The sequence below is a fragment of the Borostomias antarcticus genome (assembly GCF_949987555.1).
Source record: "Borostomias antarcticus genome assembly, chromosome: 6".
Taxonomy (NCBI): domain Eukaryota; kingdom Metazoa; phylum Chordata; class Actinopteri; order Stomiiformes; family Stomiidae; genus Borostomias; species Borostomias antarcticus.
This window is the reverse complement of record NC_140239.1, coordinates 8,709,504-8,721,370: the sequence shown is the minus strand read 5'-3', so window position 1 is coordinate 8,721,370 and position 11,867 is coordinate 8,709,504. Positions and strand designations below refer to the sequence as shown.

General features: G+C 49.4%; 1 protein-coding gene across 1 annotated transcript in view; it reads right to left on the bottom strand.

Moving 5' to 3' along the window:
- Positions 1–3,925: 3,925 nt before the first annotated feature.
- The window catches only part of LOC311310024 (SEC14-like protein 2), a gene marked incomplete at its 5' end in the record, with an annotated part of 17,216 nt that continues 9,274 nt past the window's right edge, over positions 3,926–11,867 (bottom strand). The window contains 5 exons of the mRNA XM_084439402.1: positions 3,926–4,541; positions 4,749–4,918; positions 5,513–5,652; positions 9,592–9,698; positions 9,985–10,068. Coding sequence (XP_084295528.1) covers positions 4,402–4,541; positions 4,749–4,918; positions 5,513–5,652; positions 9,592–9,698; positions 9,985–10,068 — 641 coding nt within the window. The 3' untranslated portion in view covers positions 3,926–4,401. The remainder of the gene's footprint in view (positions 4,542–4,748; positions 4,919–5,512; positions 5,653–9,591; positions 9,699–9,984; positions 10,069–11,867) is intronic.

Sequence of the window (11,867 nt, the reverse complement as noted above, 5' to 3'; positions counted from 1 at the left end):
TGCAGGACCATGGAGGATCTGCAGAGCTACGCAGAGGAGATGTCTCAGGAGGGGCTGGAGCAGTACCACCTCTGGCGCTGCATGGCTCACCTCAGCAGACACTTCAGAGTAAGAGGCAGAATCAGCCTAGGGATGATGTGTGTGCTTGTCTGTGTGTGTGTGTCTGTGTGTGTGCGTGTGGATGTGTGTGTGACCCAGGTAAATTGTTGATGACGGAAATATCAATGACAAGACCAGGAGATTTATAATAATATCTGTGTTGATATTTATCTTAAATAAGCAGGAACGTGCACTCACTCTTGAAGGGTCAGAGGGTCAGCTGGTCAAGTCCTCAGCCCGTTGAAGTGTTTTCTTTCCCCTACTAAGACTATTTCTCCCACAGGACAGTCTGGGCGAGGAACCGTTGGCCCTTGAGACGCTTGTTATTAAAGAGCCTGTGATTGGTGACAGCTCAGAGACCAGGCCTCCTCCGGGGGGCTCCCCTGCTCCACCCCCACCAGGACACCTCTGCTACCCCGTACAGCCCTCCACAGACAGCCTGCTACCCCCCTCCAACTACCCCGTCCAGCCCTCCACAGACAGCCTGGTACCCCCCTCCAACTACCCCGTCCAGCCCTCCACAGACAGCCTGGTACCCCCCTCCAACTACCTCGTACCCCCCTCCAGCAGCTCCAGCACTGGGTTCTTTGAGCAGCCGCCGGCCGTGGAGGCCATGAGCAGCACGGACCCCCAGAGTCCCCGCTACTCGTAGTCCTCCGCCGGCTAAGCCCTCCTACACCCCGCCTGCCCGCCTCCTTTGAGCAGCCCTCACCGGACCTGAGCTGTCTAGGAGGAGGCCTGTTGTCCCCAAAGGTCACAAACGCCTCAAAGGTCTCCGCCACCACAACCAAAACATTCCTGGAGGCACCGGCGGTAGCCGAAGAGACGCCCCCCCCACCCCAGGTCAGCTACCCGGGGGGGAACCCTCCTCACGGGTACGCTGGCGCCTCCCAGCCCCGCCCTGGTCCAAACACGGGTTACACTGGACACACCCCGGGCCCCGCAGACACCCAGGCAGGGCGGGGTCATTCCAGCCCTCCCTCCATGGCTCCTGGTCCCATTAGGTCCAGACAACAACAGGTGAGCTGTGCTTTGTTTTCTTCTCCTTCAAACATCACATTATCTAGACCGGTAATCAAAGTGGTTATGAGGTCGTCTTGGTTATGAGGTCGTCTTGATACAATATTTTATTTTCAGAGCTCGCCTCCTCCCCCACCATCACCTGCTCCCCAGACAGGCTGCCATGGAGACTCATTCTTCTCTACCAGAAATTGTGATTTTTGCTCATTAGGACACAAAAAGTAATAAGAAATAAGAGAAATGTAGCTAAAATAGCTATTGCCACCCTGAATTGTATTTTACTGCACTGTGACAGTGGGTGGAGCTATTCAAGGATGGGTTGCCAGGCTACCAATTTGGCACACCTTCAGAGGAACTTCATAGCCTGCCCATTAATGTTTGTTGAACTATCTTAGCGTGACAGTGTACCATGATGTTTACACTACATAATCATTCATGGCAATTCAAAAATGCTTGATTGTCTAATCATTCACGCTCTCTCCTTGTCACAGGGAGCAGATTTGCAGACTATCAGCAGCAGCAGCAGCAGTCCGGACTCCGCAGCCAATCAGCGAGCGTGTTCCCTGGTCAGCAGGTCCACTTCCTGCCAGCCGCCCAGCGACCCCCAGCCCAGACGAGTGGCAGTGGCTGGTTCAGGTGGCTCTTCCCGTGGGGAGAGAAGAAGGACCACCTGCCCAGCGACACAGACAAATCCGTAAGAGACCCAAGTCTTCTTGTTCCACAGGAGCTGTTTGGCAACCTCTATATTCCTAATGAGAGACTGAGTTGAACTCATGGTTTGATTCTTGATTCCAACTTCTCAGATCGTCTGGGACGAGTCTCTCCAGAAATGGGTGGACAGGAGAGCAGCTTGGGAAGAGGTAAGTGCTTTAATTAAACTGCTCTTTTAAAGTATATGATCAGTATTATCTGAAGTGCACAAACGTGCAACAAAGTGTGTTCAGGGAATTGTCATGTTTTACATTTTGGATATTTTTTGGGGGGCGATTCACAGACGGGATCCCCTTCTCAAACAGCCACCCCCCATCCACCAATGGGCAATGACGCAATGCAAAATGGAGTCAACAAGTACTCTGTAAAAGCAGGTGACTATGCTAACATGATAGCACATAGCTATGCTATGATAGCTGACATACTGTACCAGCAAGAGAGACAGTGAATGGTGGATAACATAGTTTCTCTAAGATCTTTTAGTTACACTAGCGTCCTATTTCTGTGTGTGTGTCAGTGTTTTCTGAGAAGCAACCTGTGTTTTTCTTCCTCCAAAAGTGCCAGTTCAGCTCAGGAGGGCGTATCCATCTTGGAAAAACTGTTGGCCTGAAGCGCTGCGTGGCCCCCCCGCCACCTGTCCTCACACCCTGCTCCTCCACGCCGGTAACCATGCCGCTCCTTCCAGCCCCCCAGGGTAAGAGGATAATGGGTCTCTCTCCACCTACAGTACGTGGTGACCACACCAGACTTTACACCAGCAACACTACTTATTAGAGTTGGACCTGCTCCCATGTTTATAGAAATACTCATGGATGAATAAATAAATGCTTCAAACCCAGAAGCTTAAGAAAGAAAAAAATAACAAACATGATCATGACCGGTCCCAGGTGATGTCATAGCGTTACGTGAGAGAGTATCTGTGTGAGGCGTAATGACAGAGCCCTCCTCCTCCTCCTCCTCCTCCCTGCAGATCCGTTCAGCTACCTGCTGGCCCGGGCCTGGTACGGTCCTGGGGCTCGGTTCCTCTAGAGGCTGGACCACACCGGATCAGATGAACTCTCATGATCCTGTGAAACTGGACTTTAAACTACAGCATTCACTTCTACTCATCTGATCAGAGAGAAAGAGAGAGATAAAGATAGATATATAGATAGATACAGATACAGTAGATAGATAAGATACAGTATACTGTATAGATACAGTAGATAGATACAGTACAGTATATTGATAGATGCAGTACAATAGATAGATAGATAGATAGATAGATAGATAGGATAGATGTACTGTATTTATGATACAGTGACATTTCAAGTACAGGTTGTATGACTGATCAATAAAGTACTTATTACTAAGGTCTACTTAATAAAGTAAGTTTTACTTTCTGGCACAGTGAGTTTGCACAGCATTAAGGAGAACGCTTTTTGTTTTGAACTTCCACATGCAGACAGAAAGATACAATATAAATATTGAGGTATCATTGACCAACACCAAAGATAACGAGCTGTAATATCCATGGAACCAGGATCACAAACATTAGTTTTCTAAAAATAAAATCACCGTCATCATAATCAATACTAGGAATAGGATAATAAAATATGAATCTATGCTACTGGTTAATATTGCAGCAGTTAAAGCTATATACTGTAGATAGCTACATTCCTTAATCTTCATAATAATAGGATCTGATCTAGTGCTGCATATTTTCCATACATTTGGACATATTTAAGGCAAGCATTTACCAGGGCATGTACATCGTAAGGATTGTGGCTAAGAAAATGGAATGTCTAGTACATTTATATGTTTTAAAATACCACAAATATCCCCTATGCAACAGAATGCAGAAATTAAGAAAGTAAGACCAAGATTGACGTGTTTCACTGTGCAAGACTAAAACATCAGATTCTCAGAAAGAAAGTTGCTTTTGCTGTATTAGTTACACTTAAAAAGACCATCTTCTGATATTAAAATTGGAAACACATTATTACATTTTAGATGGAAAAAATAACTCAATAAATTAAGACAGTGAGAGACAGCATGAGAGAGAGAGAAGAGAGAGAGAGGAAGAGAGAGACCGAGAGAGAGAAGAGAGAGAGAGAGGGGGGGGGTGAGTGCTTGGCCCAGGAGTGCTGTTGAGCAGATGGTGACTGGGACAGCACCACACACCCCTGAGGTCTGTCCGAGTCATACAAATAAAATACAATAGAATCGTAATACAACTACAATAAAAAATTAATCTGAACAATCTCCCAAATCGTCAAGCATGTAATGCATATGTGGACGGCACTCCTCGACAAAATACTGTCTCCCGAAACGCGCCACAACGACAGTGTTCAAGTAAGCCGGCGAGTTTGCTTGTCTCTCCATGCCAGAGTTCCTGAGTTAAGGACCTCTGTGATTCTCCTCCATTCCGCGATCGTAACACAAGCAGTGTTTGGCCCGCGGTCCTCGGTGCTCAGTGCTGCCCGCGGGGGTCCGGTCAGCGCTGGGCCGGGCTGTCTGACCAGGGGGGTGTTGGACCTGAGGGATAACCAAGACAACAGGGGGGGGGGACTGGCCTCTCAGTAGCGGCCATCATGATTGGCTGGCGGTGGCCCTGTCTGGCCCACGCCTGTTCTTCGGAGATTGTAATTGGCCAGGGAGCAGCACCTCCACGCTGAAGCTGATGCGTTTTGATTGGAAGATGCTGTAGGTGTTGTCGAACCTCAGCACGTCTGCAGGACAGACAGGAGAGACGGAGAAAACATCACCGCTGTTCTGCTCAGCTTTTATCGCTAATCAAACTATACTATCAATGAAGGGGGCTAACCACTCCGTCGCTGTTCAATTAAACACGCGTCATGGAGGCAATAACAGCAGCTGATTTGTTGTGCTTGTGTTTGGTGTCAGTGGCCTCCGGTCGTCTGGCCGCCCGTACTCACACACTCCGGGGTCGGCGCAGGTCAGGGAGCCGTCCTCGGGCACCAGGTGGGCGTTGTAGCGCTGGCTGGGCACCACCTCCTGCATCTGCCCCGCCTTCTGATGGGCCCCCATCTTAGCCTTCAGGAAGACGCCGAAGCCGATGTCTGACGCCTCACTGGCGAACTGCCACCTGACGGAGGAGAAGAGAGGGGGAGAGAGGGAGGAGAGGGAGGGGGGCAGAGGGAGGGGGAGAGATGGAGGAGAAGAGAGGGGGAGAGAGGGAGGGGGGCAGAGGGAGGAGAGAGGGAGGAGGAGAGAGGGAGGAGAGGGGGAGAGAGGGAGGAGGAGAGAGGGAGGAGAGAGTGAGGGGGGCAGAGGGAGGAGAAGAAGAGAGGGAGAGAGAGAGGAGAGAGGGAGGAGAGAGTGAGGGGGGCAGAGGGAAGAGGAGAGAGTGAGGAGGAGAGAGTGAGGGGGGCAGAGGGAAGAGGAGAGAGAGGGAGGAGAGAGTGAGGGGGAGAGAGGGAGGAAGACATACAGAGTTGGTCAGTCATGGGTGAGGACTAAACTTTGGGGGTAATGCAAATGGCTCCATTGAATAGAGAATAGAGAACTACTCTCGCTAGAGAGGGAGACAGAGTAAGCAGAGAGAAGCACAGAGAGAGAGTGAGAGTGAGGGAGAGTGAGATGAGGGAAAGCAGAAGAGAGATGGAGAGAGGCGGAAGAAAAAGAGAAGGAGATAGAGATAGAAGACAGAGATAAGGATGAGAGAGAGACCCCCCCTCACCTGAGCACGCAGCCAGGGGCGAGTATCTCGTACTCTAGCTGCTGGGAGGAGCCTCTGTTGACCTTCAGACACTGGTCATAGTCCACCTTCACAGAGTCACGCACGTAGTAGGACTTAGGCACTGTCCCTGGGTAGTGGAGCTGGAACACACATACACACACACACACACACACACACACACACACACAGAGAGACACACACACACACACACACACACACACAGTCATCCACACAGATAAAGGATGGGTATTGCAAAGCTGGTTTGAACATAAAGATTAAGATAAGGGAATTGGGATGTAGAAATGGGGGTAATCATTAGGGTGAATTTAGGAGAGGAAATATCAAAATGTAACTTACTGTAAACATCCAGTTGCAATAATAACAAAAGTGTTTTGGGCATAAAAGACCTAATTATGATACTTAATTATAAGACTTCACAAATAATATACTAAACACTAATAATACCATGGTGTCAGACCTCAGAGTCATTTGCTGTGTAAATAAGGATCCACAGTATATTGGCTTTTCTATTTTATTTTTATTATTATTTTTAGACAAACCACACAGTGTTGCTCTGATCACCCCCCACTAATGTTCCTCTGTAGCCTAACAGACGTCCACATGGCAGTAAAACCCGGGAGAGTACGAGTCAGAACAGCCAGCAGGGGGTAGTGTGCTGTGGGGTGTTCCCTGAGAGGCGTTCTGAGTCTCTCCTACCACGGGGGACAGAGAAGGTAACGACCATGTGTCCAGCGGTCAGTTCACACACAGTCAGTACATGCCTGGGATGACTGCAGGCTGATGGGAGCCCACACTCCTCTCATGTACTTATGATAATATACACGTTTAGACAAGAACAGATCATACCTGTCAACCCTCCCGTTTTTCCCGGGATTCTCCCGTATTTTACCCTACTTCCCCGTTTAAATATTTTCCCGTAAATCTCCTGTATTTCAACCTTTATTTAATATAAATACGCGAGAATCCTGGGAAAAACTGGAGGGTTGACAGGTATGGAACAGATGCCTTCTGTAGAGATACATTTTGCCTCTTGTGCTCTCTCTCTCTCTCTCTCACACGCACGCACACACACACACACACCTTTAAACCCATCATGAACCCTATTGATAAAAACCAGCCTATTGTACAGTTAAATGGCCCAGAACGTCTCAACCTGTTGCTCAAACACACCGTAATGATTGGCCTGCCGTTATCATTATGACATCACTCAAGCATAGAGGACAGATTGTGGAGGCCAGATAGATACGATGTAATATCCCTTCCCTGCCTGGGGCGAGGAGTTGCAACACGCCCGTGTGGGATGCAAAGCTGTGTTAATTCATCTCTACAGTAGATTCTCTTGTTTGTGCTCAGAGGGCCTCTTTGGAAAAAAGAGACTTGGAACCAAAACAGACTAAATCCTGTTTAAATAAAGGATAAATACCCCAAAAATGTAGTGCCATTCTACAAAGACTATAATTACTGAGTCACAGAGAGGAGCCAGGATCCCTCTCTCGTCAGGACCTGGAGAAATGGCCGAAAGCCACACGGCGCCTGAATTCAAACAGCTCGTTCCCAACTCTCAGCCGAAAGCATCACAGTCCTCAAGAGTCACTCTTCCGGAAGGTTCCAGAAGGGAAAGGTGTCGTGAGAGTTCCCTCCTTCCTTCCTCGGCTGTGACAGAGCTCTCCTCCTCCTCCTCTTCCTCTACCTATGGATCTACGGACCAGAGGGTCAGGTGTTAATGAATCTACAGACCAGCCTGGGGGTCAGGTGTTGATGAATCTAGACCACCAGAGACGGCGGGCCTACAGTATGGGTCAGGGGTTAATGAATCTAGCAGGCCTGGGGGTCAGGGGTTAATGAATCTAGCAGGCCTGGGGTTCAGGGGTTAATGAATCTAGCAGGCCTGGGAGTCAGGGGCTAATGAATCTAGCAGGCCTGGGGGTCAGGTGTTAATGAATCTAGCAGGCCTGGGGTTCAGGGGCTAATGAATCTAGCAGGCCTGGGGGTCAGGGGCTAATGAATCTAGCAGGCCTGGGGGTCAGGTGTTAATGAATCTAGCAGGCCTGGGGGTCAGGTGTTAATGAATCTAGCAGGCCTGGGGGTCAGGTGTTAATGAATCTAGCAGGCCTGGGGGTCAGGGGTTAATGAATCTAGCAGGCCTGGGGTCAGGTGTTAATGAATCTAGCAGGCCTGGGGGTCAGGTGTTAATGAATCTAGCAGGCCTGGGGGTCAGGGGTTAATGAATCTAGCAGGCCTGGGGTTCAGGTGTTAATGAATCTAGCAGGCCTGGGGGTCAGGTGTTAATTAATCTAGCAGGCCTGGGGGTCAGGTGTTAATGAATCTAGCAGGCCTGGGGGTCAGGTGTTAATGAATCTAGCAGGCCTGGGGGTCAGGTGTTAATGAATCTAGCAGGCCTGGGGGTCAGGTGGTCATGTTAAATACCAGAGAACAATCCGCTGATCTGTCTGCATCATCAGTGCACCGCTCTACAGGCTGGTCTGCTGGTCTACGGGCTGGTCTGCTGGTCTACGGGCTGGTCTGCTGGTCTACGGGCTGGTCTACATGCTGGTCTGCTGGTCTACGGGCTGGTCTACAGGCTGGTCTGCTGGTCTACGGGCTGGTCTACATGCTGGTCTGCTGGTCTACGGGCTGGTCTACGGGCTGGTCTGCTGGTCTACGGGCTGGTCTGCTGGTCTACGGGCTGGTCTGCTGGTCTACGGGCTGGTCTGCTGGTCTACGGGCAGGTCTGCTGGTCTACGGGCTGGTCTGCTGGTCTACGGGCTGGTCTGCTGGTCTAAGGGCTGGTCTGCTGGTCTAAGGGCTGGTCTAAGGGCTGGTCTGCTGGTCTAAGGGCTGGTCTACAGGCTGGTCTGGTCTACAGGCTGGTCTGCTGGTCTACGGGCTGGTCTGCTGGTCTACGGGCTGGTCTGCTGGTCTACGGGCTGGTCTGCTGGTCTACGGGCTGGTCTGCTGGTCTACAGGCTGGTCGGTCTGTGGCTGGCCAGGTCAGGCCGCCGGGCGTCTGCTGGGTTTCTATGGCCCAAAGGCAGGTGAGTGCAGTAGAACACATACTAGGTTGCCATGGATACACAGTAGCAGCTTTACGTTAGGAGGAGCAGATTTGAATGATCTATTCTAGAGACCTACAGCAGTCAGCTCAGCTGTACCTGAGGGCTACAGTGTCTGTGGGCTGTAACTTGTAGAAAACAAAGTTACTACAGGTCAGAGGTCAGGAGACGTCCTCCAAACTGTCAGGAGGTAGAGCCGGTCGTCCAATGATCGCAGGGTCGGCCGTTCGATTCGCGGCTCCTCCTGTGCGCATGTCGGAGTGTCCTTGAGCAAGACACTGATCCTCAAATTGCTCCCAATGAGCAGGCTAGCACCTTGCATGGCAGCTGCCGCCATTGGTGTGTGAACATGTGTGTGAATGGGTGAATGAGAGGCCATTGTAGAGCGCTTTGGATAAAAGCGCTACTGTATATAAGTGCAGTCCATTTACTGTACCATTCATCAACACCCTCAGCTTGGGGGCGGAGATTTAAATGATCCTCTAGCTGTAACTGGACAGGTACCTGAGCTACTGATGACCACAGCCCCGGGTCACTACCTGCAGGTACGCTAGCTTCATAGCAGCTACTAGCTGAAGAAGAAGAAGAAGAAGAAGAAGGAGGAGAAGAAGGAGGAGAAGGAGAAGAAGGAGGAGGAGGAGGAGAAGGAGGAGAAGGAGGAGGAGAAGAAGAAGAAGAAGAAGAGGAAGAAGAAGAAGAAGAAGAAGAGGAAGAAGAAGAAGAAGAGGAAGAAGAGGAGGAGGAAGAAGAGGAAGAAGAAGAGGAAGAAGAAGAGGAAGAAGAAGAGGAAGAAGAACTACAAGCCACCACTAAAGCTGATATGATGATCAAGAGGTGAAGCAGAACTGCACACTACTGGCGTTCGCCTACTTCAGGCTACTGCAGCGACACAGACGATCACCCAGAGATAACATGTTTCCTACTTCCTGTGTGTGTGTGTGTGTGTGTGTGTGTGTGTGTGTGTGTGTGTGTGTGTGTGTGTGTGTGTGTGTGACGGGGTCTCACCAGGGTCCGGCACCGCGGGTCTCCGTCAGGGTCTGTCAGCAGGCCGCCGTACGCCGCAGGAAGCTCCTCTGGGTGGATGTACTTCAACAACATCTCCTGCCAGTTCCCTGAGGAACCAGGCATCAGCAGAGAGAGAGAGAGAGAGAGAGAGAGAGGAAAAGATACAGTATACAGTATGCTGAATGGTGATTCTTTATTTTAAATATTCTGACCTTCAGTCATCTGAGGAACAGGAGAAGCAAGATAACAGAGGATATACAATAACTCGACTCTGACAGCTAGATACAGCAAGATAAGATAAGATGAACTTTAATAATCCCTGAGGGCAGCTAAGGTAGATTCAGGCAGCCAGATAAAGCAGCAGGGAGAACTCTCTCTCTCTCTCTCTCTCACCCCCCAGGACGATGATCTTGTTGCGGGTGATCTCGCTCAGGAAGTGCTTGACCAGGTTGTAGGCCACTGGGAAGAGTTTGGGGGCTGAGGAGAGGAAGAGAGGGATATGAGAGAGGGATATGAGAGAGAGATATGAGAGAGGGATATGAGAGAGGGATATGAGAGAGAGATATGAGAGAGGGATATGAGAGAGAGATATGAGAGTGATATGAGAGAGGGATATGAGAGAGATATGAGAGAGAGATATGAGAGAGGGATATGAGAGAGATATGAGAGATATGAGAGAGATATGAGAGAGGGATATGAGAGAGATATGAGAGAGGGATATGAGAGAGAGATATGAGAGTGATATGAGAGAGGGATATGAGAGAGGGATATGAGAGAGATATGAGAGAGGGATATGAGAGAGATATGAGAGAGATATGAGAGAGGGATATGAGAGAGGGATATGAGAGAGGGATATGAGAGAGATATGAGAGAGAGATATGAGAGATGGATATGAGAGATATGAGAGAGAGATATGAGAGAGGGATATGAGAGAGATATATGAGAGAGGGATATGAGAGAGATATGAGAGAGGGATATGAGAGCTAAAGGCTCATCAGGTGAGCCTCTTCCCATGTCCTTCTGGCTGGGCGCTCTGCCACATGAAAAGGGATCATGAGCAGATGATAAAAGCATGAGAGGTGCAGTAGGAGCACATGGTTCCTTATCAAGAGGTTCAGCAGCCCAAGAGTTTAGCTGAATCCCAATCTGAGTGCACAAACCACCCTTGCGGCCCCTCGCACTTGCGGCCTGAGGCCTGAGCACTTAATTGACGTCAGCTGGAAGGGCCAGAGGGTGCAGGGCCGTGAATTAAATGGGACAGCACTTCCAGCGGCGTGCCAACGATTCCAAGCTAGTTTAGCTCAATGCCCCTCCCACTTTGTTTTCATTGGCTGCCGCGTCCCTCCACGCAGGGGCTGCTCTGACGCGCTCCTCAGTTCCGCTCGGCTCTGACCTCTGTTTTAATTTAATCATAATTTAAAATGCATGTTGGGTGGGATATGTTTGCAGCATGTGGATTTCAAGATCAATGTTGTGCTATCGGCAAATGTCATAATTTATGTGCGATTCACTCGGGTCATGACTTGGATGCACGCAAGCACTGTGTCACATGAGACGCGGTGGACTGTGGGTATTTTCTGCTCCTAAGTCCGTGAAATTGCGGACTTTCGGTAAGTGCGGTTAAAGTGCGCAAAATGGCGGCAGTGGCGCACTTGTGGACCTAGCGATTCCGTTTTGGATCTACCCTGAGCCCTTGTGGACTTAGCGGGAACGCGCATGTAAGGCCACAAGGCCGCGAGTGCTCTGCACTTTCGCCTAAGTGCGCGATTTGGGATTCAGCTTTTGTGAACTGAGGGGAAAGAGAGGAAACACTGATGATCTGAACCTGTACAACCACATTCCTTACACTGCTTCTAGATATGAACTTTCATCACTTTAAAGTCGCACTGAAACAGACGTTTGAGATCATCTAACTTCCGTAGTTTGACGTATTTCCGACGCAAACAAGCTATGAGGGTGGGACATATGTTTAGAGGAATTTGATTGGAACATTGGCAAGTGGACAGGTTTTAAGAACTTTGGACAGATTCGATAGAAGGATAGCGTTGATGGACAGGTGGATGTCGTGAGATTATTGGCCTAAAATCTAAGGTACCTGTTGTCGTCATTGCACGTGACCTACCGTTTTCCAGGAAGTAAGAAATTATATATTTTGATATAAGATTACAACAAAAGTAGAATTTTGATTTTTTTTTAGCATACATCGTTGAATAGGTGAACACTATGACAAATTATGTGAACCAAAATGGGACAGAATGCTTTTTTCATTTCAGTGC